This window comes from Leucopleurus acutus (genome assembly GCF_964270905.1).
Source record: "Leucopleurus acutus genome assembly, chromosome: 5".
NCBI classification, from domain to species: domain Eukaryota; kingdom Metazoa; phylum Chordata; class Mammalia; order Artiodactyla; family Delphinidae; genus Leucopleurus; species Leucopleurus acutus.
Genome location: NC_139147.1, coordinates 506107 through 532265, shown reverse-complemented (window position 1 = coordinate 532265; position 26159 = coordinate 506107). Strand labels below are relative to the sequence as shown.

Below are 26159 nucleotides of genomic sequence, written 5' to 3'. Positions count from 1 at the left end.
AGTGGCGAGCGTCCCACCCGGAGCGGAGCCCAAAGCTTGCCGTCTCTGCTCCCAGTCAATGCTTGTGGCCCATCCAGGGCAGGGGGATAGGAACCCCCTGAGCCCAGCTGCTGGCCGGCCGCGTGTGTGCCGCCCCCACCGTCTGGGGAGTAGGGCTCGGACCGTGCTGTGCGCGCGGGGCACCGTCTGCAGCGCCGCTCTCCCTTGCTGCAGGATGTCGGGGCGCATGCGCGCTGCCAAGATGCTCCCAGGCCCCTGCTCCGCCCTCCTGCTCTGGGGCCTCCTGGGGGCCGTCCACGCTCAGCAGCAGGAGGTCATCAGCCCCAGCACCTCCGAGAGGAACAGCTGCCCAGGTACCACCGGGGTGGGTGCGGCGAGGCCTGGGCGGGGCCGGGGGGCGAGGGCGGGGCGGGCTGCGTGGGGGGCGGGGCGGGCTGAGCCCGGCCCCAGCCCGCGCAAGGGCCCCCGGCGCCGCGGTGACTCGTGTGCGTCCCCAGAGAAGGCCGACTGCCCGATCCACGTGTACTTCGTGCTGGACACGTCGGAGAGCATCACCATGCAGTCCCCCACCGACAGCCTGCTCTACCACATGCAGCAGTTCGTGCTGCAGTTCATCAGCCAGCTGCAGGACGAGCTCTACCTGGACCAGGTGGCCCTGAGCTGGCGCTACGGCGGCCTGCACTTCTCCGACCTGGTGGAGGTGTTCAGCCCGCCCGGCAGCGACCGGGCCTCCTTCACCAAGAGCCTGCAGGGCATCAGCTCCTTCCGCCGCGGCACCTTCACCGACTGCATGCTGGCCAACATGACCCAGGAGGTCCGGCGGCACGTGGGCAAGGGGGTGGTAAACTTCGCGGTGATCATCACCGACGGCCACGTCACAGGCAGCCCGTGCGGGGGCATCAAGCTGCAGGCGGAGCGGGCCCGCGAGGAGGGCATCCGGCTCTTCGCGGTGCCGCCCAACCTGAAGCTGAACGAGCAGGGCCTGCGGGACATCGCCAACACGCCGCACGAGCTCTACCGGAACAACTACGCCACCATGCGGCCCGACTCCACCGAGATCGACGAGGACACCATCAACCGCATCATCAAGGTCATGGTGAGTCGCTGGGCCGGGGAGGCCACGCCCACCCGCCAGCAGCAGGGACGTAGCGTGGGGCCCAGAGCCTTGGGATCCGCTCACCCGCGTGGCAGGGGGCAGTCCACCGCTCCGGGCCTCAGTTTACCCCCTCTGAGTGAGGTGGCTGAAGAGGGTGGGCCCCGGGCAGGGTCCTGTCTACTCCGGTGTTCTGCGTCCCTGCCCAGACTCGGAGCTGACCATGTCTCCAGCTCCCCACTAACCAGGGTTTCTCTCTGGGTCTTTTCCGCAGAAACATGAAGCCTACGGAGAGGTGAGAGCGTTTCCATCCCTGCCGGGAGCTACTTGGGGCCTCTGACCCGGCAGAGACGATCACCCGCGTCCCACTCCCTGGGGCTCCCGAGGTCTAGGACAATGAGGGGGGCCCGGCCAGGGAGCAAGACCCCTCAGCTCCACGTGGGGCCTGAGACTCGAGTCTGGACAAAGGGATCCTGGCCAAAACCAGGCTGTTTAAACGCAGGAGGTCAGCGTTAGGGTCTACACAGCCGAAAGATGAGGGTCGAGGTTGAGGGTTGCCCTCTGGGCTGACGGGCTCCATCCACCCGAGGGAGGCCAGGAGGAGAAGGCAGGTGGCCAGCTGGGTGCCCAGCACGGGACCTGCAGCACAGAACCTGAAGCCTGAGCTTCCCCAGCACCAGCTCACAGCCCAGGATACTACAAGCGCACCCTTTCCTGGAGCAGCTGCTCGATACCACAGCGATTTAATATGCAAGCACAGGGGGGACTGGCCAGCAGCGATTTAATACTTTCTACTGTTGGTCATTGCTTAATGCAGCCTTGATTTCCAAAACTTGACTAGAGCACTGGTGTGGACCCCTGAACCCGCCCCTGGTGGGCACAGGGGCCTCCTGGGTACCTTCCAGGTCTGTTCCGTCATGCAGCCCCCAGCTCAGCGTGGCCCAGTGTCCAGTGGGCCACAGGCTGCACCCCCTCCCTCCCTCCTGGGACTTGTGGTGCTAGCCTCACGCGCTGCCCCTTGCTTCCTGTTTCAGTGCTACAAGGTGAGCTGTCTGGAGATCCCCGGGCCCCCCGGCCCCAAGGGCTACCGCGGACAGAAGGTAAGATGCCCAGACGACCCGAGGGGTCTGTTTCCCAGGAAAGCCCCCGACCTGTCTTGAACTCCAGATTTAGGGCCACTGCACCTCAGATGGACTCACCACTTCTCACCCTGGCAGAACTAAAATTCAGCTTTTATCAGCTGCCTTTTATATGGCATTTTGAGAAAAGGAGGAATACTTTTTAATTAAGATTTGCCCATAAAAGACTCCTGTAAAGTAAACAGACATGTTCAAGTGCATAAGGAAACATGAACTCCGTCACTCTTGGTAATATGGCGCTAACTCATACAGGGCGTTCAGGCCTGTCATTTGTTACATACGTAGGTTTTAAGAGGTTAGGTTGGCCCTGCATTTTCGTAACAACAGAGGTATAGCAGATGAAATCCTTCCACAATTACTGCCAGGGAATCAGAAACACCAGTGATTCATGTCAAACAGTGTAAAGGCAGGAGAGGGAAAGAGACCTCTGAGGACATGAGACAGAGCGTTTGAAACACCGTTACAGGGAAAGTTATTACCAAGTGGCTTCTTTCTAAATTCGGGAGAGGGGTGTCTGCTCGTCTGCCAGGCCGCTGGCCAGATGCATCTGCTGCCTCCCCACCTTGATTTATTCGTTTTTCTTTCATCTGCTTTCAGGGCGCCAAGGGCAACATGGGTGAGCCCGGAGAGCCTGGACAGAAGGGGCGACAGGTGAGTACCCTCCACACCCCATCCCGGCGGCCTCCGCTCCCCACGGCTGAGGTTACATCCACGGCCCTTTGCTCTTGCACAGGGAGATCCAGGCATCGAAGGCCCCATTGGATTCCCAGGACCCAAGGCAAGTTGCTGCGGACCCTGCCCAGGGGGCGGGACACGTGGGGACAAGCCAAGGGCTCCCTGGCTCCAGGCGGGGCCGGCCGCTGGGGTCAGGATGTGTCTGGCGTGGCCCACCGCTCCCACCCCTGCCCCAAGGAAGGGAGGCGCTTCTGCATTTCCAGTGACGTCCCTGGTGGCGCCTCCGCACCCGAGCCTGACGACCACCACCCCACCCCCATCCCCCCACCTCCCCGTCCCTCCTTCCTCCCCCAGGCCTGCTGGGTCCCAGCACACACACTGGTAACGCTGCTTTTCTTTCCTTCCGACCTCAGGGTGTTCCTGGTTTCAAAGGAGAGAAGGTGAGCGTGGACTCTGGGCGGCCAGACCTCACATGGCCCCAACCCTGGCAGCAGTGTCCGGCAGCGAGCCGGGGGTCCGTGCTGGGGCATGGGACCCGGTGTCGTGCTGGTAGTAGCCTTCTGGGGCCGCTCTGGCCTCGTGTTTTGTCCAAGGGTAGACTTGGGCCTAATGCAGTGGCATCTGTGATGTGTCAGCAGCGTTAACTAGCCTCGTTTCCTCCTGTGCAGGGCGAGTTTGGAGCCCAAGGGCGGAAGGTGAGTGGACAGGCGGGCGGGGGCAGGGCGCCTACCTCCCCACTGCTCAGAAGGAAGGAGCATCGGGGCTAACAGGGTCCCTCCTCCCTCTCCTCCAGGGTGCCCCCGGCCTGGCGGGCAAGAACGGGACGGATGGACAGAAGGTAGAGTGCGCTGGGGCTCCGTCCCTGGGCGGAGCAAGGGTACCCGCGAAATGACAACCACGCCCTCGAGACTCTCAGGTCTTCCCAGGGGCCAGGCCTCTGGGCATCTCTGGCCACTGCGCGCAACCTGTGGCTTGGGTGGCCCGTGGTTGCATCTACCCAGTGGACACAGGGCACACGGGAACCTTGCAAGAGCGGAAGTGGACATTTGCTCCTGAAAAGCAGGGCCGGCCTTGCAGGAATCTCCCTGCCTGGCCTGCAGACCCCACGTCTGGCCTGACTGGTGGTTCACACACGTGCACAGGTGCACACAAACAGCACACACACAAATGTCACAGGTGAGCACGCACCATGCATGCACGCACACATGCACACTCCTGGAGGGGGTACCACAGGCACTCATGCTCCCGGCTGCAACCCCGGAGACTCTGGACCGCCACCCTGACAGCCACTGACACACACGTCCACAGTGGGGTGCCCGGTGCACATAGACCCGGCACCACTGACCTCTGTCATCGGGGCTTGTATCCTCCGAATCCTGGCCCTGACGCACCTTCTGCTCCCCTCTTCTCCTTCAGGGCAAGTTGGGGCGCATCGGACCTCCCGGCTGCAAGGGAGACGCCGGGGATCGGGTGAGCACAGCGTCGAGGCTTTGCGTCGAGCCCCTGGCCCTGGGAGATGCTGGGCGCCAGGCGGGGGTGGGGAGGGCAGCCACCAGCCCTGCAAGCTGCAGCGGGAAGCCAGTAGCTGGGCTCCTCCCTCCAGCCCCTGCCCCGCCTGTCCCGGAACCCCGCCAGGGTTCAGCCGGGGTTGGGGTCACAACATGACGAATGGCCTCAGGGGCTCCCGGGTCAGGTGGAGGGTGGCTGCTTCCAGAGTCCCGAGGGGCTCCCGGGCCAGCGGCTTGTCCAGTCTGCCCACCCAGGCCGGGGGTCCCGGCAGCCAGTCCAACGATGGGGTGCTGGTCACCCTGCCCCTGGTCAGCTGGCCCTGACCCCACAGGGAAAATGCAAGCGCAGCTCCCGGCCAGAGCCCCAGCACAAGCCTCTCCCTTCTTGCAGGGCCCAGATGGTTACGTGGGGGAAGCCGGCAGCCCTGGGGAGCCAGGAGATCGAGGCTCCAAGGTAGGCGGCCTGGCCAAGGTGGCGGGCCGGCCAGAGCAGAGGGGGTCGCCAGCCTCCTGGGGGCCTTCTCCCTGCCTGTAGCACTGGGCCGAGACGCCCAGCAGAGAGGCCCTGGCCCTGCAAACCAGGCAGGGGGCCGTGGGTGCCCACACGGGGACCTGCTCCACAGACACGGGAGGGGAAGCGCGTGCCCCCAGCCCCGCCGGGGTCCTGCCCCACTGCTGGCATCTGAAGAGCATGAGGCTGATTTCTCCAAACCTTTCCAGGGGGACCCTGGCCGCCCGGGACGCAGAGGGCCCCCGGGGGAAAACGGGGCAAAAGGAAGCAAGGCAAGTGTTCCCGGCGGGCTCCGGCCGCACTCCCATGGTGCCGCATGGCGGGGGGTGGGGGCCCTGAGCGCCCCCAGCTTGTCTGTCCCTGCTGCCAGGTGACGGCGCACAGCACCGCGAGGGAAACACGGCCCCACCGGAGACGGCGGGCATGCGTCCGCACGGGCTGGGCCCTGCCCACAGGTGTTCGCCCGCCTGGGCAGGTCACGGCCGTAGCTGAGCTGTCTCTTCCCCGCAGGGCTACCAAGGCAACACCGGAGCCCCAGGAAGTCCCGGTCTGAAAGGAGCCAAGGGTGGGCCTGGGCCCCGAGGCCCCAAAGGCGAGCCCGTGAGTTCACCCGCGCACAGGCCCTGGGCACCCCGGCCGGCCTGCCGCACCCTCCCGCAGGGCTGCCTCAGCGCGCGCTGCTCTGGGCCTCTGGGCCCAGCGTCCTCCAGCCTCTCCAGCTGAGCCTCCTGGCCCCCGCACGGCAGCCGCCACGGAGGGCCGCTGAGGAGTGGCTTGCGGGGCCCAGGCACGCCCCTGCCGGACGCTCGGTACCCATTAAGTGGCCCCAGGGCCCCACCTGCCCCGCTGGCAGGACCCCCCGAGGGCTCAACCTAGACCCAAGCACACACTCTGCAGGTCCACACGGCGACCCCACCTAGCCGTCCCTGAGGGTCTCGCCACGGGGTGGGTGGAGCCCAGTCCCAGGGCTGACCCCCAGAGGGGACGCATCCCGATCCGGAGGGAACAGAGGGACTTCGCGAAGAGCTGGTCCAAGCTGGGTCCCAGTCACGTCACCTGAACTCCCGGACTTACAAGCTCACCAGCCCCCATCATTTCTTAAATCCTCGTCTGGGACCAAACCGACCCAGCAGAGGACAGGGTCTAGGCTGAGGCCCTCTGGGGGGGCCCCCAGACCCCACAGCCAGAGTCCCTGTGGGGAGAACAGAGTGTCGGGTTCCAGTGGGGCTCCCACCCTGGAAACCCACACTCCCACGTGCCTGTTCTCTGCAGGGGCGCAGGGGAGACCCTGGAATCAAGGGCAGCCCAGGCAGCGATGGCCCCAAGGGCGAGAAGGTGAGTGTCCGCGCGGGGGAGTCTCGGGCGCTGTCTGCCGTGTCTGTGTCTACACCGGAGTCTCACCGTGGTGCCAATGGAGCCCCTGTGACGAGGGATGACCAACACCCCCTCCACGGTCCACCTAGGAGAACAAAGGCAACCCCCGGGGCCTGGCCGTCAGGGTGCACTCCCTGCAGGGTCTGGGAGAGCAGTAGTTACTCCCTGATCAGAGGCCTGGGCAAGGACGGTTCCACGCACGCCATGCACAGCTGTGCAGGCCGTGCACTGCTCCACCCCCCAGCATCCCCCCCCCCCCCGCACACATGTGCTCCTGTAGCTGGCACAGGAGGTCTTTGTCTTTGTGGTGAAATCCAAGGGCAGCCATTTGCCTGTGAGATGTGGGGGAAGGTCTCAAAGGAGGGGCTCCCTCCTCTGGGACTGGTGACCCCTGCCCTGCTGCATGAGGCCAAGCTGGTAGGCCTGCTGGTCCAGCACCACCCTCCACCATCTGGGGCCTCATCCCCGGGGAGCTCATGATGCCCTCTCCTCACCTCCCCCAGACTAACCTGGCCTCTCTTCCCACAGGGGGACCCTGGCCCTGAGGGGCCCCGGGGCCTGGCTGGAGAGGTTGGCAACAAAGGAGCCAAGGCAAGTGGGGCAGCGGGTGGGCAGCCACAAAGGCCACATACCCTCCTGGGGTGGCACCGCCAGGGCCCCCTGCCCCTCTCCTGCCCTCCACCCTGCAGACCCTGCCTGGGGCCACTGGGGTCAGGGCTAAGGACCTTTTGGAGGGCAGCAGGGCCCCCTGCCCTTGCCGAAGTCCACAGTGAGTGACAACAGCGTCTCTGAAGTGCCCTTGTCTCTTTTCTCTCCAGGGAGACCGAGGTTTACCTGGACCCAGAGGTCCCCAAGGGACTGTTGGAGAGCCCGGGAAGCAGGTCAGTAGCAGGATGCCTGGAAGGGCCCATGGCTTTGCGTCCTCCTGTCCTCGGGCAGGCAGGATACTGTCCGCACAGTAAACCTGGGCAGCGGGACAGGGAGCCAAGGGCCCCCACGCACCTCACTCCGCCACCCTGCCCTGAGGGGTCAGGCTTTACCAGGCGGGGGATGTGCCGGGGGAGCCGGGACGTGGCACGCGGAGAGGAGAGACCCTCAGGACGGCCAGCCCTGCAGGGCAGCAATGCTGCCTGGGGGTCAGAGCTGGATGAGGTCAGCCTCGTCTGTGCCGACGCCCTGCTTCCTTTCTGCCCTCAGGGATCTCGGGGAGACCCTGGGGATGCTGGCCCCCGCGGAGACTCGGGACAGCCTGGCCCCAAGGTATACCCCCTCCCCACCCGGCAGGCAGGTTGGGCCAGGGCTCCTGAGTAAGGCTGCCGGGAGCATGCCTTGGTGAGGGAGGACATCAGGGGCCTGGGCAGCAACCTCCCATCCCAGCCCGTGTTCTCACCCTCAGGGGTGGCGTGTCCTCCAAAGGCGGGCCCTGCCCACCCACCCCCAGTCCAGGCCGACTGACTCAGTCTCCACCTTTTCCACTGGCACTGCCCTGACTGGCCTCCCGTGTCCCCTAGGGAGACCCCGGCAGGCCTGGCTTCAGCTACCCGGGACCCCGAGGAGCACCTGTAAGTCCTGGGGGGCGGGGGCAGGGACTGGGGAAGGGGGTGGGCACTGTCGGGAGGGCCTTCCATTGACTGGAAGGTTCCTGCTACTTCCTGCCAGGGCCCCCCGCCGGGCCCAGGGTGAGGCTGGGGTTGGGGGCAGGGGGTGACCATCAAGAGCAGAGCCAGGTCCCCCGGGAATCAAATGTTCTCCCATAGCCTCTGTGGCTCTGTACAGATTTCGATGCCCAAGCCCACCCGTCAGGGAAGGGAGGGGGCTGCATGGCCATCACCCCTCAGCCCAGTGCTGAGTGACCCCTGTGTTTGCTTCCCAGGGAGAGAAGGGCGAGCCTGGCCCCCGCGGCCCCGAGGTACGTACCGCGGGGTGGTCTGTGCAGCGGGCCTCCATGCTGAGCTCTGCTGGTGGGAGCGGGCCGCGCCCTGAAATGCCGCCCTGTGGGGCTGCATCTGACAGCCCCGCACTGCTGAGTACAGGTTCCTCCTGAAAAGGCGTGTCCCTCTTGGGCAGATCCCTGGAGGGCTGGGGGTCAGCAGGGGAGCAGTGCCAGCTGCCGAGCTCTCTGCGTTGTTAACACGGGTGTCCTGTGTCACAGGGGGGCAGAGGTGACTTTGGGTCCAAAGGAAAACCCGGGAGGAAAGGCCAGAAGGGCGAGCCTGTGAGTACCTCTGCGCCCTGTCGACGGTTGCCCGGGGCAGGGCCGCGTGGGGGGACCACCCAAGGTACTGCCGGAGCCCACCTGCCCTTTTCCTTCTCAGGCAGATCCTGGTCCCCCTGGTGAGCCAGGCCCGCGGGGGCAGAGAGGAGCGCCAGGACCCGAGGTAGGTCAGTCGCCCATCCCTTTGGCCCTCGGGCCACAGTCCCTGGGCCATCCAGGCCAACGGGCACCCCGAACCATGCAGGGGTCCTGGAGTGGCCACGTGAGAATAAGTCCAGCCCTCCCAGCCTCGGCCATGACAGGTGTCACCTCTCACTGATATCCTTCCTCCTTCCAGGGAGAGCCTGGCCCCCCAGGAGACCCCGGCCTCACGGTAGGTTTCAGTCGGGGTGGGACTCAGGGTCCTTCTCCCTCCTAAAAATCTGAAGGGCAGGTCAGCAGGGGTGAGGTCAGAGCAGGGGGTGGGCAGGGACCACAGGCTTCCTGCAGAAGCGCTTCCAGCCCCTCCCCAGGGTTTGCGCTCTGGGCTGGGGGCTGACCCCGCTGTGTCACAGGAGTGCGACGTCATGACCTACGTGAGGGAGACGTGCGGGTGCTGTGGTGAGTCGCGGCCCCCACGCGGCTGGACTGGGACACTTGTGTCCTTGGGGGCTCTTGTCCCGGGGTCAGGGTCATCTGTCCGAGTCCTCCCCTCCCGCTCACGTTCAGTGTTTCCCACGGTGCACCTGGCTGCACGCCCCTGGGGTCTCAGGCTGTCTCCCTGGGCCGGGGGTCAGCGTTTTCACCCGCCCGCCCCTCCCCGCCTGCTCGCCACGCCCTCCGCTCGCCACGCCCCCCGCTCACCCCGCCCCGAACGCTCACCCCTCCCTGCCTGCTCGCCACGCCCTCCTCTAGCCACGCCCCCGCTCACCCCGCCCCGCCCGCTCACCCCGCCCCCCCGCAGACTGTGAGAAGCTCTGTGGCGCTCTGGACGTGGTGTTCGTCATCGACAGCTCCGAGAGCATTGGCTACACCAACTTCACCCTGGAGAAGAACTTCGTCATCAACGTGGTCAACAGGCTGGGGGCCATCGCCAAGGACCCCAAGTCGGAGACGGGTCAGCGGCACCGCAGTTCGGGGGGTGGTCCGGCGGGGCAGGGGGCACCAGGCCGCATTCTCGAGCAGAGGGGCCGCAGGACGCCTGAGGTCCGGGTAGAAATCCACGGGAGGGGGCTCGGAGGGGTCCTAGCTCTGCCGAGGGCCGCCGTCATGCCCGCGCCCGCCCGCAGGGACCCGCGTGGGCGTTGTGCAGTACAGCCACGAAGGCACCTTCGAGGCCATCCAGCTGGACGACGAGCGCATCGACTCACTGTCCAGCTTCAAGGAGGCCGTCAAGAACCTTGAGTGGATCGCGGGCGGCACCTGGACGCCCTCAGCCCTCAAGTTCGCCTACAACCAGCTCATCAAGGAGAGCCGGCGCCAGAAGACCCGCGTGTTCGCGGTGGTCATCACAGATGGCCGCCACGACCCCCGCGACGACGACCTCAACCTGCGGGCGCTGTGCAACCACGACGTGACGGTGACGGCCATCGGCATCGGGGACATGTTCCACGAGAAGCACGAGAGCGAGAACCTATACTCCATCGCCTGCGACAAGCCGCAGCAGGTGCGCAACATGACGCTTTTCTCCGACCTGGTGGCCGAGAAGTTCATCGACGACATGGAGGACGTGCTGTGCCCGGGTGAGTCCGGAGGAGAGGAGGGGAGGGGCGTGTGGCCGGGGAGGGGCCAGGTCTCCGCAGGCCTCCGAGGGAGCCACCGGGACCCCCACCTCTTTTCCTCTCTCCTAGACCCCCAGATCGTGTGCCCGGAACTTCCCTGCCAAACAGGTAACGCGGGCACCGCTGGCCCCCCAGGAAAGCCGGCAGCCAGGGCCAGGGGGAGGGTTGTGCAGGGACCCTAGGAATTGCCGCTGCAGCCGCCCCAATGAGAAGCCTCGGATTCCAGACCCGCGGTGGCCTGGTCTCCGGGACCCCGGCACTTCTGAGGAGGGGGCTCAGGGTGCAGTTGACGTCTGGAGTCGCTCGGCCACCCCACCCACCTGGCGCATGTGGGGAGGGGGTGCGCTAAGCTCTCGGGCCGCTGGTCTCGAACACAGATTCACAGCCTCTTGGGCTGAGGTGCCCAGAGGCACAGACACCCCAGGGCCGCCCGGCTCTTGCAGGCGGAAGCCCTGGATCCAGTAAGTGAAATGGCTGGTCTTAAACCCTCAGGGAGGCGAGCACATCCACAGCCACCGGGGCAGCTGCAGAGCGGGCCTCTGCCCTGACGCCCTGAGCTGCTGCCTGGCGGCTGGGGTTTGCTCTTCCCTCCAGAGCAGATGTGTTTAGGGGGCCGTGCCTCGAGCCCTATGTGGTTGCACTAGAGTGGGAGGCTGGGGGCTGGGGTCCCTCGGGGCGGGGAAGGGGCAGGATGCATCGACCAGCTCCTCTGGGCATCCTGCTGCTGCCTCGGAGGGGCCCCCGGGGCCGGCTCTGGGTGGTGGGTCCTCCGCAGCAGGCGGGCGGCAGGGTGAGTCGGGCTGGACTGCTGGCAGGTCCAACACCGATGGGAACCTTGAGGCCTGCGCCCACATCCATGTCTGCCACAAGGTCAGTGTTCCGGCAGGCTCCTCCCAGGCGTCAGGGGGCCCCGGGCAGGTTCAAAGGTACCGAGGCCGCCTGAGGTAAGGGACCGTGTTGAGTTGGGGACGGGGGTCCACACACTTATTCTGACAGAGAACTTCCAAGGAAGTGCTCGCCAAGATTGTACCAATGACTATGCCATGGCCGTTGGCAAGCTGTGGGGTCATCCCAGAGACGGCCTGGGCTTGGGGTCCCCAGAGTCAGCTGAAGACGGTTGTGTGTAGCACCCAGAGCCACCCCAAACCCCAGAGGCTGGCCCAATAGCGCCAACCCCAATCTCCCCCGGGGGCTAAAGGGGGTTGGGTCCACACAGAGACCCAACTAACCCCTGGTCTGTGCCCCTGCCCTCAGGGTGCCTGACTCCTCCCAGGGTGTGGGTGCCGTGGTCAGCTTGGCCCCTCGAGGGCAGAAACCTGACCCAGCCCCTGGTGCCAGGGCCCAGCGGTGATTTTGCTGGGGAAGCTGTGAATTTCTCGCCATGGGGGAGTCCGCTGAGGGTCTCTGTAGATGTTCCTTATCAAGCTGAGGGCCCCCCATTCCTAGGTGCTGAGAGTCTATCGTGAACGAGTGTGGGATCTTGTCAGAGGCTTTTTCTGCACCTGTTGACATGATCAGCTGGCTTTTCCTCTTTAGCTTTGCTGACGTGATGGATTACGTTCACTGAGTTTTGAGCGCTGAACCAGCCTTCCAGACCTGGGATAGATCCCACTTGGTCATGACGTATAATACATATATATTGTTAGAGTTGATTGCTAATATTCTATTGAGGATTTTTGCATCTGTGTTTGTGAGAGATCTTGGGCTGTCGTGCCCTGTCTTGTGATGTCTTCGGTTTTGATGCTAGAGTAATGCTGGTGATCTCACTTCCCCTGAGCCTCCAGGACCTGACAGTGAAAGGGAACAGCCCCCTTAGGGACCCCTCCCCTGTTCTCCTAAGTCCCCCCTCTGCTAAACTCACAATCTCCTTCTCCTTTAAAGCGATTTGAAATTTCCCAGTAAATTAGACATTGTGCCCAGAAGGGAAGGAAGGAGCTGTAACTCCAGAATATGCATTTACAAATGCCTCCTTGACACGAGTGGACTCGGGCGCGCTCGCTGAGGGCTGCGCAGATGGGGCGCTGGGTGGACGCGGGCTGCCCTGGCACAGCCCTGACCTACTGGGCCAAATGGCCCCTTCCACCCAGAGGCTCAGCCACATCCTGGGCTTGGACCAAGGCAGGGGGGCAGCTCAACTGGGGCAGAACCACGAGGCTGTCAAAGAGCAACAAAGGCGGACGCCAGGCAAAGGCGGCCAAGGCAGGTCTTCTTCCGCGATAGCTGCTGCTCAGGGAGACCTGAGCCCTGCCCCCCACGCCAAGGCAGGAGGCTCCGGAAGGCTGGGCGCCCCAAAGGAAGGGCGCAGGGCAGGGCTGGGGCCGTGAGGCCGGGCCACCCGGGCGAGCTAACTGGACGTGTCCGAGGCACCCTGCGGACAGGAGGCCGTGTTGCGCCTGGAGCGAGGGGCCCGGAGGGTAGGCCCTGACCTCCCCCGGGACGGGATGGGACGGGAAGGGGAGAGCGTGGGGCGCCCTGAGCGTTTGCTCTCTGGTCCTCAGGGCAACAGCGCAGGGCAGGGAGGTTTACATCTGAAGGTGAAGGGCGGAGGATTTGTAATCACACGCCGGCTAGAGAAACCACCCTGAGAGGGGCTCTGGGGGCCCAGGTGCCTATCACAGGCCGGGCTGGAACAGGCAGGAAGTTGTCCCGGTAGTACTGAGCATTTTAAGGGGCTGGGGTCGTCCCAGGGCAGGGCCGCCAGCACCCGGTTAGCCTCAGCAGCCGTCTGTGCCAAGAGTCTTGCAGTTCTCGAGCTTCTGCTCCCCGTCTCCTCCGGGCTCCCCAAAGCTCCATTTGCTTCGCCTTGGCACCCCGTGCTGACCACGGGGGAGCTGCAGCCTCCCCGGCTCCTCGTCTGACCCCCTCGCTGGCCTCTTGGTCCCTCCTCGTCTCCGAGGAGAGAGGCGGCTGGAGCCCCGATCACGCCGACCAAGTCCCTGAAAAGCTTCTCTGGAATCCCCCGCAGATGGACCGCGGCCTGGCGGCGAGCCCCCGGTCACCTTCCTCCGCACGGAAGAGGGCCCGGACGCCTCCTTCCCCAGGACCATCCCCCTGATCCAAAAGTTGCTAAACGCCACGGAGCTCACACAGGACCCAGCCGCCTACTCCAGGCTGGTGGCTGTGCTGGTCTACACCGCGGAGCGGGCCAAGTTCGCCACAGGAGGCGAACGGCAGGACTGGATGGACCTGTTCATTGACGCCTTTAAGCTGGTGCACAGGGACATCGTGGGGGACCCCGAGACCGTGCTGGCGCTCTGCTGAGCCCACAGGGTGCGGCCCCCCAGCTGCAGGAGCTCCCAGGGGCTGCCTACCTTACACTGCGGGGCTGAAGACAGCAGGAAGCTGTTCTCTTGGTCTGGAGGCCGGAAGTCCAAAAGCAAGGTGTCCCAGGGCCGCGTGCCCTCTGGGCCTCTAAGGGAGGCCCTTCCTGCCTCTCCAGCTCCCGTCTCTGCTCTGTGGACACCTGGCCTCTCCCCTTCCCCCCCGCCCCACCCTGCCCCGGCCTCCCTCCTACAGGGACACTTGTGTGGCATTTAGGGCCGGATAATCCAGGAGGGTCTCCCCATTTCAAGGGAATTATTAATCAAATTCCGTCTGCAAAGCCCTTTTGCCATGTAAGGTCATAGTCACAGGCTCCAGGATTAGGACGTAGGCATCTCTTCGGGGCCATTATTTAGCCGAAAAGAAAGAGGGAAGACCAGAGCCTCATAAACGGCCCCAACTCCCGGATTCACCTCTGGCCTCTGTGCCCAGGTCACCCCTTGTGCGCTTCTCTCGCCCCCCTGGTTGATACATCGAGAACCCCCCCAAACCAGCAGTCCCTGCGTTTCTGACTCTGACCGCAGGGACTTAGAGGCCCAGGGGCACACAGGGAATTCGCTGGGCAGCTCCAGCTCCAGCTCCAGCTCTGTGGGTTTAAGCCAAAGCTGCTCTTCATCTGCACTGCCGTATAAATAAGCTCCTTTAAAAAAAAAAAAATTGCCAGAAACACTCGCTCCTCCGCGGGTAGCCCAGTACTGCAGGTGACACGCCCAAGAGTGTCCTTCAGGTGCTGTGCGCGCATCGCATACGTTCTATAAAAGCTGAAAAACAAGGCGTGTGAATGTGTGCTGTGGTCAGCGACCTGCTGGGGCGAACTGCTGGCTCGCCTGGACCTCGGGGATTGCCCATGCAGGGGGCACCTGGTGCCTGCGGGGCCCACGCGGGGTCCTGAGCCCCTCGTGGTTGGTGCCACAGGTCAGGACCTCCTTCCGATGGGACCCCTGTGCTCCCGGCCCTGGGTCAGCACGCCTGGGCTGTGAGCGGAGTCCCCTCCTGCCCAGGTCAGGAGGGTGCCCATGGGGCTGAGAGCTGGACCCACGAGGAAGGACCAGCCCCGCCGCTGCCGAGCCCCGTCGGCCGTTAGAGCTGAGATCTCGGGAGGGGCTTGGCTGCGCGTTCCTGGACGGAGACCCAGCCTGTGGTCCCGTGCGCGGAGCGGGTTTTCAGGCTGTGCAGAGGCGCCCACGTCCCTCAGAGGCCCAGCCTCAGCCCTGGTGGCAGCCTTGCCCTCACACTGTCCAGTATGTCCTGGGCTGGTGACTGCCCGGAAGAGGCAAGGGTCTCAGGTAAACGGGGAGTCACCCGGGCTGCCACACCTGTGCCCACTGCCCACCAAAGCCTGAGCCAGTCGAGGGGACACAGGCCCCTTCTCTCCCTGATGCTCCCAGGGCTGGGAGAAATACGGCCCAGCCTCCAGAGGTGGGTCCTCGCATCTGGGGATCTCCATGAGGTCTTTGTACACGATCACAGGTGTGATGACACCTCTCTCCCCCACCCCTACTCCCCATGCCCTGTGGTCCTTTGGGCGCATCCAGTTCTTGGGCCAAAAGAAGGGGCTTTACTGATCCCTGCCTGCCTGCCCGCGAGGCCTGAAGGAGGTCGCTGGGCAGGAATGGTGCTGGGAGAGTGGAAAGGGACCCCGCAGCCTCAGGTTTGGGGACATTTCCTGGTGGGAGCACAACCAGGGAGACAGGGTGGGAGCCTGGACCCACGTCCTGGGTGCTGTGGAGGGCTCCCGACCGCCGGTGACCTTGGGTGAAGCTCCAGCGGTCTGAGTGGCTCCTGTGGGTGCGGTATGCGCCGAGAGGCGGGCGCAGGGCGTGGCCGGGGCGGGCGTGGCCCGGGGGGCGCGGCTGGGGCGGGGCAGCGGGGCCTCACCCAGGTCGCCCGCGCACCACCCCGTCTCGCCCCCAGAGCTGTACGTGGCCCAGTGCACCCAGCGGCCCGTGGACATCGTCTTCCTGCTGGACGGCTCCGAGCGACTGGGCGAGCAGAACTTCCACAAGGCGCGGCGCTTCGTGGAGGAGGTGTCCCGGCGGCTGACCCTGGCGCGCAGGGACGACGACCCGCTCAACGCGCGCGTGGCGCTGCTGCAGTTCGGAGGCCCACGCGAGCAGCAGGTGGCCTTCCCGCTGACCTCCAACCTGACCGTCATCCAGGAGGCGCTGGCGAGCGCGCGCTATCTCAACTCCTTCTCGCACGTGGGCGCGGGCATCGTGCACGCCATCAACCAGGTGGTGCACGGCGCGCGGGCCGGGGCGCGCCGCCACGCCGAGCTGGACTTCGTGTTCCTCACGGACGGCGTCACGGGCAACGACAGCCTGGAGGAGGCGGTGCACTCCATGCGCAAGCAGAACGTGGTGCCCACCGTGGTGGCCGTGGGCAGCGACGTGGACGCGGACGTGCTCGCCAAGATCAGCCTGGGTGACCCGGCCGCCGTCTTCCGCGAGAAGGACTACGACAGCCTGACCCAGCCTGGCTTCTTCGACAGGTTCATCCGCTGGATCTGCTAGCGCCCCCTGCCCGCCCCCACCACCAGCCCCGCGACCCCTGCCCCGCGGGTGCTGTCCTCCTGTCCGTGGTGCTACTCAGACCCCACCTGAGAGGTCCAGCGCACTGAGGGCTCAGTCTCTCCGCGTGTGGGTGTAAAGTCAGGAGCGGAGGACCCCCGCCCACCCCAGCTCCTACCGGGGACCCCGCAGCCCTGGACACCCTGAGCGCACTGTCCCTCCTCACCATCCACCCTTGTCCTGCCCTCTGTGCCTTCCCGGGACCCCAGAGGCTTCACGGGGAGCACGTCTGGGGCTGGCCTCCCTCAGCCCAGCCTCATTCCCAGACTTGTCCTCCCGCGAGTGCCCTCCAGAGGCTCTCTGCCAGCCCTCGGGCCCCGCTCCCAGGTCTCTGGGCGTCGCCTCCCCCGTCAGACCGAGCGGTGACCGCAGGCCCTGCACCTCCCTGTGTGCACACACCCCAGCCCAATAAAGGCTCTGAACCCTGCTTGCTCCCCAGCTTCCAAGTGTCTGTGCCAGTGGGGATGCTGAGACCGTTCACATAAGCCCCAGGACTGATCATACCCTGGGTCCCCCGGGTTGCTCTGTGCACCCAGAGGGTGCCGGGCCTGGCCCCCTGTCCTTACAGGCACCCCACTCCCAAGGGCACCGACTGGATGGCCTCAACCGTGGAGTCCACCTTTGTCTAGTTGGCTTTGGGCTGAAAACAAAGTATTTGGTCAGTGAAGTCTCACTCTGTCCCCAAAACGGGGCCAGAGAACTTTAGGGATGTTTGCTGGTTTGCATAAGGATGTTTGTGGATAGAGATAGATGATAGAGAGATGATAGATGATAGAAAGAGAGGTGATACAGATAGATGGTAGACAGATGACAGGTACACAGATGAGAGAGAGAAAAACAGATAATTGATAGATTGATATACAGATATAGAGAGATAGGTACACAGATGACAGAGACAGAGATGATTGATATATAGATAATAGATGACAGGTACACAGATGAGACAGAAGTAGATAGGTAGATAACTGATTGATATATAGACGATAGATAGATAGGGGAGAAATAAGAGGCTCTTTCTGGCAGCCGCAGTGACTTTTTGTCCAGACGCCCAGGTCTTTTAAGTTCACCCTCTGGGAAGTGCCCTGTTAAATCCCAGGCTGTTTAGTCTGCTGGGCCTGGCCTAACAAAGTATGTCAACCTGGGGGCTTCAACAACAGCCTGGAGGCCAGCAGTCGGCAGAGTCCCGGTGTCCCCAGGCCGCGCCCCCGCTGACGGCTCTCGGGAGGGACCGTTCCAGGCGCGCCAGTTCCTGTCCCTCCTCCACGGCCCATCTGTGTCCACGTTTCCCTCTTGGACACGGACACAGTCATTTTGAATTAGGGCCCATTCTACCCCAGGATGACCTCATCTCAACTAATTACAGATTATGTTGCAACGTCTCTATTTCCAAATAAGGTCAGATTCTGAGGTACTGAGGGCTAGGACTTCGATATGGGAATTTGGGGGAGGGGGACACAGTTCAGCCCAGAACACGATGACACCCTGTTGACCCCCCTTTGGGGGTGACTGACTCACTTCCGCCTCTCCTGTCATTTGCCTAGACGGCCTGCAGCTGAAAGGCAGGGCGTCACACCGAGTATCTTCTCTTCCTCTGCCCCCCTCCCTCCCCGCAAAGAACAGTACGAAACGCCGGCACGAGAAAGAGAAGAGCCCGGCAGCCCCAGGCCTCAGGCCGCAGGGCTGGCGCCTGTGAACTTCCCGGGGTCAGGGCCGGTGGGGGGAGGCAGGGGCCCCTCCCTCCACGGATCTGGAGTTCTGTCCGCTCGACCCTGCACGGGGTCCCCTCTGCAGAAGAAAGGACGTCCCTCTCCGTGACTCCGGCCTACGACCCCGGAGAGCAGGTGGGCAGGGTCCTTCCCGGGCGCAGGCCACCTTGGGGACCCGCAGGGCGCCCGCCACGCTGGTGTCCCCCGTGCTCTCCCCTGGGGCCCCGACCTCCCTGGAGGGCAAGGGCACCAGCTCCCTCTCAGGCCCCACGTCCCCAGCCCTCCGCCCCTTGGAGGGACGCTCAGACACACTTCCTGCCACGTGTGGTGTCTGAGTTAGGGTTCTGCGTTTCCTACCAGAGCCTTCCCTCATACACACGGGACACCCTCAGGCCCTCTCTACAGCCGAGGTTAGCTGGGTCCCCACTCTGCCTGCTCACCGCCACCCAGCCCCACTCGGACGTGGATCCTGTCTCCTGAGAGCAGGGGGCATGAGTGAAGGAGACTCGGCACAGCTGAACCCAGATGGGCTCACCTGGGGCCAAGGCCACGGAAGGAAGCCAGCGGAGTGGCCATGGAACCCGCCCAGGACGGCCGCTGTGCAGGCATCACCAGCGTGCAGTCCTCGGGGGAGCCCAGCGGACTCCCCAGGCCTCCAAAGTGTGCACAAGGCCGTGGGTCCTCATACGGGGGAACCACACCCTATTCTGCGACCGAGACAGTGTTCGAGGTGGTCCCTTAGCCTGAGTGGATGTCATGCCTGTCACCTCCACCCCCACAGGAAGGACAGACGCAGGCCCTCAAAGTGGCCGTAAGGAGCCAGGCACACTCCTGCCTCTGAGAGCGGCACATCCCTCACCAGCATCGCCTCATGAGCAGCCCAACACTAAGGCCCCTCAGCGGCATCCCCTCAACAGCATCTCTGCACAAACACCTCCTCACCCAGGACCCTCACCAGTGTCAACATTCTAATGTCCCCACACCAACGTCCCACATTAATGTCCCCTCACCACCATCCGGTCATCACTCAGCAACGGCCACACCAATGTTACCCCACCCACAAGCCCTTACGATCTCGCCCCCACACTACTGTCCCCTCAATAACTTTTCACAGCGTCTCTCAGTATCGACCCGTCACCAGCCTCCTCCCCAACACCCTTCACTTGTTCCCCACACTGACTGCCCCTAGTGTCCCCTCAGAAATGTCCCCTCACCGGCATGCCTCTCTAACGTCACCTCACTAATATACCCCAGGAGCGTCCCTCACAGACGCTCCCTCAACATTTCCTCACCGACGGCCCACAGTAACACTCACACTGTCTCTACCATTATCACTTCACCCGTGTCCTCGCACAAATGTCCCCTCACCAAGGCCTCCCCACCAAATCTCCTCACACTGTCCCTCATGAACATTTGTCAGCAGAGTCCCCACACCAACATCCTTTCACTAACATACCCTCAAAGATATGCAGTCACAAACGTCACCTCAACACCCCCACAAGAACACCCCCTACTAACACCGCCTCAGCAAAGACCCGTCACTAACGCCCTCTCAGCAGCAAGCACCCTGTCACCCACACCCCTCACTGAGGCCCCCTCGCCGGCTCCCCCCGGCAACGCCTCTCACCATCACCCCTCACTGAGGCCCCCTCGCCAGCTCCCCCCGGCAACGCCTCTCACCATCACCCCTCACTGAGGCCCCCTCGCCGGCTCCCCCTGGCAACGCCTCTCACCATCACCCCTCACTGAGGCCCCCTCGCCGGCTCCCCCCGGCAACACCTCTCACCATCACCCCTCACTGAGGCCTCCTCGCCAGCTCCCCCCGGCAACGCCTCTCACTATCACCCGTCACACACGACCTCCCCAGGTGCTCCCGCTGACCCCTCTACACCACCGTCTCTTCCCCAGGCACAGGCTCCGCCTCCAGCCATCCCTAGAAAGGCCTGGGCAGGGCGCAGGGCTGGCGGACAGGGAGAGGACAGGACAGGGCTGGGGCAGGGCCCCATCAGCTCTCAGGCGGGGTTGAAGCAGAGCTGCAGCCCCAGCAAGGAGGCTGCCAGGACAAGGAGGCCACTCCAGGGCCGACGGGACACAGCCCCACAGCTCGACGGCGGCCGCTCGGGCCTGACTTAGCGCGTCCCCATCACGGCCGCCCCCGAGCACCTGAAGCCCTTCCCAGACCCCGGGACAACTCCCTCCAGGCCCAGGACTGGCGCTCCGACCAGGCCCAGCTGACCCTCCCAGGGCAGTCCCTGTGCCCCACCCCACCTGCACTCCATCAGGAAGTGAGATTCTCCCAGGACCACCCTGTCAAGGTGTAGCTGTGCTCCCCAGACAGAAGGGCCCTTCCCTGCCCCCAAGGCCCCATGCCCCACCTCCGGGCAGCCGGGGACGGACCTGTGCTCGCACGGCTGGGCCTGCTGCTGTCCAGGGATGTCAGAGGCGAGGGGCTGATGCCAGGACCTCCAGCCATGGTGTGAAGGGCCCGGGAGGGCACCCACCCAGGTGGGGATAGTGGGGGGGGGGGGTCCTAGTAGCATTCTCAGTGAAAAAAAGAGAAACAGAAACTGCAGTTAGATCCTTCTCCCCTTCCCTGTAGTTGATAAGCATATATATAATAAATTTGACTGTAAAATTTTTAACTGACTCTGTAACCAAAATGCTATTATAAACAGAATTAGAAACAAACGGGAGAGGAGCAATTGGTTCACGATGGCGGAGTAGAAGGACGTGGGCTCACTCCCACTTGCGAGAGCACCAGAATCACAACTAACTGCTGAACAATCATCAACAGGAAGACACTGGAACTCACCAAAAAAGACACCCCACATCCAAAGTCAAAGAGAAGCCACAATGAGATGGTAGGAGGGGCATAATCACAATAAAATCAAATCCCATAACTGCTGGATGGGTGACTCACAGACTGGAGAGCACTTACACCACAGAAGTCCACCCACTGGAGTGAAGGTTCTGAGCCCCACGTCAGGCTTCCCAACCTGGGGGTCCAGCAACGGGAGGAGGAATTCCCAGAGAATCAGACTTTGAAGGCTAGTGGGATTGGATTGCAGGACTTTGACAGGACTGGGGGAAACAGAGACTCCACTCTTGGAGGGCACACACAAAGTAGTGTCTGCATCAGGACCCAGGGGAAGGAGCAGTGACCCCATAGGAGACTGAACCAGACCTACCTGCTAGTGTTGGAGGGTGTCCTGCAGAGGCAGGGGGTGGCTGTGGCTCACCGTGGGGATAAGGACACTGGCAGCAGAAGTTCTGGGAAGTACTCCTTGGCGTGAGCCCTCCCGGAGTCCTCCATTAGTCCCACCCATCAGCTTGATCATCTCAGGCCAAACAACCAACAGGGAGGGAACACAGTCCCACCCATCAGCAGACAAGCAGATTAAAGTTTTACTGAGCTCTGTCCACAGAGCTACACCCAGCTCTATCCACCACCAGTCCCTCCCGTCAGGAAGCTTGCACAAGCCTCGTAGATAGCTTCATCTACCAGAGGGCAGACAGCAGAAGCAAGAAGAACTACAATCCTGCAGCCTGTGGGAAAACAAATATTCACAGAAAGATAGACAAAATGAAAAGGCAGAGGGCTATGTACCAGATGAAGGAAAAAGATAAAACCCCAGAAAAACAATTAAATGAAGTGGAGATAGGAAACCTTCCAGAAAATAAATTTAGAATAATGATAGTGAAGATGATCCAGGACTCTGGAAAAAGAATGGAGGCAAAGATCGAGAAGATGCAAGAGATGTTTAACAAAGACCTAGAAGAATTAAAGAACAAGCAAACAGATATGGGTAATACAATAACTGAAATGAAAAATATACTAGAAAGAATCAATAGCAGAATAACTGAGGCAGAAGAACGGATAAGTGACCTGGAAGACAGAATGGCGGAATTCACTGCCACAGAACAGAATAAAGAAAAAACAATGAAAAGAAATGAAGACAGCCTAAGAGACCTCTGGGACAACATTAAATGTACCAAAATGCACATTATAGGGGCCCCAGAAAGAGAAGAGAGAGAGAAAGGACCCAAGAAAATATTTGAAGAGATTATAGTTGAAAACTTCCCTAACATGGGAAAAGAAATAGCCACTCAAGTCCAGGAAGCGCAGAGAGTCCCAGGCAGGATAAACCCAAGGAGAAACTCGCCAAGACACACAGTAATCAAATTGACAAGAATTAAAGACAAAGAAAACTTATTAAAAATAACAAGGGAGGGCTTACCTGGTGGCGCAGTGTTAAGAATCCGCCTGCCAATGCAGGGGACATGGGTTGAAGCCCTGGTCCTGGAAGATCCCACATGCTGCAGAGCAATGAAGCCCATGTGCCACAACTACTGAGCCTGTGCTCTAGAGCCTATGTGCCACAACTACTGAGTCCACGTGCCACAACTACTGAAGACCGCACGCCTGGAGCCAATGCTCCACAACAAGAGAAAACACAGCAATGAGAAGCCCATGCACCACAACGAAGACTAGCCCCTGCTCATTGCAACTAGAGAAACACTGTGTGCAGCAATGAAGACCCAATGCAGCTAAAAATAAATAATAAATTTATATTAAAAAAAAAAGTAACAAGGGAAAAACGACAAATAACATACAAGGGAACTCCCATAAGGTTAACAGCTGATTTCTCAGCAGAAACTCTACAAGCCAGAAGGGAGTGGCACAATATATTTTAAATGATGAAAAGGAAGACCCTACAACCAAGATTATTCTATCCAGCAAGAATCTCGTTCGGATTTGATGAAGAAATCAAAAGCTTTACAGAGAAACAACAGCTAAGAGATTTCAGCACCACCAAACCAGCTCTACAACAAGTGGTAAAGGAACTTCTCTAAGTGGGAAACACAAGAGAAGAAAAGGACCTACAAAAACAAACCCAAAACAGTTAAGAAAATGGTAATAGGAACACACATATCGATAATTACCTTAAACGTGAATGGATTAAATGCTCCAACCAAAAGACACAGGCTCGCTGAATGGTTACAAAAACAAGACCCATATATATGCTGTCTACAAGAGACCCACTTCAGACCTAGGGACACATACAGACTGAAAGTGAGGCGATGGAAAAAGATATTCCATGCAAATGGTAATCAAAAGAAAGCTGGAGTAGCAATACTCATATCAGATAAAATAGATTTTAAAATAAAGAATGTTACAAGAGAAAAGGAAGGACACTACATAATGATCAAGGGATCAATCCAAGAAAAAGATATAACAATTAAATATATGCACCCAATATAGGAGCACCTCAATGCATAAGGCAAATGCTAACAGCTATAAAAGAGGAAATTGACAATAACACAGTAATAGTGGGGGATTTTAACACCTCACTTACACCAATGGACCGATCATCCAGACAGAAAATTAATAAGGGAACACATGCTTTAAATGACACAATAGACCAGATAGATTTAATTGATATTTATAGCACATTCCATCCCAAAACAGCAGATTACACCTTCTTCTCAAGTGCACATGGAACATTCTCCAGGATAGATCACATCTTGGGTCACAAATCAAGCCTTGGTAAATTTAAGAAAATTGAAATCATATCAAGCATCTTTTCCAACCACAACACTATGAAATTAGAAATGAATTACAGGGAAAAAAAACGTAAAAAACACAAACAAATGGAGGCTAAACAATATGTTACTAAAATAACAAGAAATCAATGAAGAAATCAAAAAATACCTAGAGACAAATGACAATGAAAACACGATGATCCACAACCTATGGGATGCAGCAAAAGCATTTCTAAGAGGGAAGTTTATAACAATACAAGCCTACCTCAAGAAACAAGAAAAATCTCAAATAAACAAACTAACCTTACACCTAAAGGAACTAGAGAAAGAAGAACAAACAAAACCCAAAGTTAGTAGAAGGAAAGAAATCATAAAGATCAGAGCAGGAAAAAAATGAAATAGAAACAAAGAAAACAATAGCAAAGATCAATAAAACTAAAAGCTGGTTCTCTGAGAAGATAAACAAAATTGATAAACCTTATCCAGACTCATCAAGAAAAAGAGGGAGAGGACTCAAATCAATAAAGTTAGAAACGAAAAAGGAGACGTTACAACGGACACTGCAGAACTACAAAACATCATAAGAGACTACTACAAGCAACTCTATGCCAATAACATGGACAACTTGCAAGAAATGGACAAATTCTTAGAAAGGTATAACCTTCCAAAACTGAACCAGGAAGAAATAGAAAATATGAACAGACCAATCACAAGTAATGAAATTGAAACTGTGATTAAAAATCTTCCAAAACCAGACAAAGATACTACAAAGAAAAGAAAATTACAGACCAATATCACTAATAAATATAGATGCAAAAATCCTCAAGAAAATAGTAGCAAACAGAATCCAACAACACATTAAAAGGATCATACACCATGATCAAGTGGGGTTTATCCCAGGAATGCAAGGGTTCTTCAACATACGCAAATCAATCAGTGTGATACACCATATTAACAAATTAAGGAATAAAAACATACGATCATCTCAATAGATGCAGAAAAAGCTTTTGACCAAGTTCAACACCGATTTATGATAAAAACTCTCCAGAGTGTGGGCATAGAGGAAATCTACCTCAGTATAATAAAGACCATGTATGACGAACCCACAGCAAACATCATTCTCAATGGTGAAAAACAAAGCATTTCCTCTAAGATCAGGAACAAGACAAGGATGTCCACTCTCGCCACTATTATTCAACATAATTTTGGAAGTCCTAGCCACGGCAATCAGAGAACAAAAAGAAATAAAAGGAATCCAGTTTGGAAAAGAAGTAAAGCTATCACTGTTTGCAGATGACATGATACTATACATAGATAATCCGGAAGGTGACACCAGAAAACTACTAGAGCTAATCAATGAATTTGGTAAAGTTGCAAGATACAAAATTAATGCACAGAAATCTCTTACATTCCTATGCACTAACAATGAAAGATCAGAAAAAGAAATTAAGGAAACAACCCCATTCACCATTGCAACAAAAAGAATAAAATACCTAGGAATAAACCTACCTAAGGAGGTAAAAGACCTGTAGTCAGACAACTATAAGGCACTGATGAAAGAAATAAAAGATTAAAAAAAAAAAGACCAACCGAAACAAAACAAAAAAAATCAAAGATAACACAAACAGGTGCAGAGATAAACCATGATCTTGGATTGGAAGAATCAATATTGTGAAAATGACTGTACTACCCAAAGCAATCTACAGATTCAATGCAATCCCTGTCAAACTACCAGTGGCATTTTTCACAGAACTAGAAAAAGAAAATTCACAATTTGTATGGAAACACAAAAGATCGTGAATAGCAAAAACAATCTTGAGAAAGAAAAACGGAGCTGGAGGAATCAGGCTCCCAGACTTCAGACCATACTACAAATCTACAGTCATCAAGACGGTATGGTACTGGCACAAAAACAGAAATATAGATGAATGGAACAGGCCCAGAGATAAACCCACGCACATATGGTCACCTTATCTTTGATAATGAAGGCAAGCATATACAATGGAGAAAAGACAGCCTCTTCAATAAGTGGTGCTGGGAAAACTGGACAGCTACATGTAAAAAAATGAAACAAGAACACTCCCTAACACCATACACAATAATAAACTCAGAATGGATTAAAGATCTAAATGTAAGACTGGACACTATAAAACTCTTAGAGGAAAACATAGGAAGAACACTCTTTGACATAAATCACAGCAAGATCTTTTTTGATCCACCTCCTAGAGTAAGGAAATAAAAACAAAAATAAACAAATGGGACCTAATGAAACTTAAAAGCTTTTGCCCAGCATAGGAAACTATAAACAAGACGAAAAGACAACCCTCAGAATGGGAGAAAATATTTACAAATGAATCAACGGACACAGGATCAATCTCCAAAATATATAAACAGCTCATGCAGCTCAATATTTAGAAAACAAACAACCCAATCAAAAATGGGCAGAAGACCTAAATAGACATTTCTCTAAAGAAGCCATACAGATAGCCAAGAGGCACATGAAAAGCTGCTCAGCATCACTAATCATTAGAGAAATGCAAATCAAAACTACAAGGAGGTATCACCTCATACCAGTTAGAATGGCCATCATCAGAAAATCTACAGACAATGAATGCTGGAGAGGGTGTGGAGAAAGGGGAACCCTCTTGCACTGTTGGTGGGATTGTAAACTGATACAGCCACTATGGAGAACACTATGGAGGTGCCTTAAAAAACTAAAAGTAGAATTACCATATGACCCAGC

At 58.8% G+C, this 26159-nt stretch overlaps 1 protein-coding gene across 1 annotated transcript; it reads left to right on the top strand.

Moving 5' to 3' along the window:
• Window positions 1-214: 214 nt before the first annotated feature.
• Window positions 215-16574, top strand: COL6A2 (collagen type VI alpha 2 chain; the record flags this gene model as incomplete). Its single annotated transcript, XM_082839070.1, has 27 exons — window positions 215-353; window positions 498-1096; window positions 1368-1388; window positions 2128-2193; window positions 2830-2883; window positions 2966-3010; window positions 3321-3347; window positions 3576-3602; window positions 3701-3745; window positions 4324-4377; window positions 4807-4869; window positions 5136-5198; window positions 5437-5526; window positions 6199-6261; window positions 6829-6891; window positions 7119-7181; window positions 7498-7560; window positions 7812-7862; window positions 8174-8209; window positions 8453-8515; window positions 8616-8678; window positions 8853-8888; window positions 9070-9115; window positions 9459-9611; window positions 9784-10236; window positions 10345-10383; window positions 15511-16574. 27 exons carry the CDS (start codon window positions 215-217, stop codon window positions 16107-16109), a joined length of 3084 nt encoding a protein of 1027 aa, XP_082695196.1. The 3' UTR covers window positions 16110-16574.
• Between the last annotated feature and the right edge of the window lie 9585 nt (window positions 16575-26159).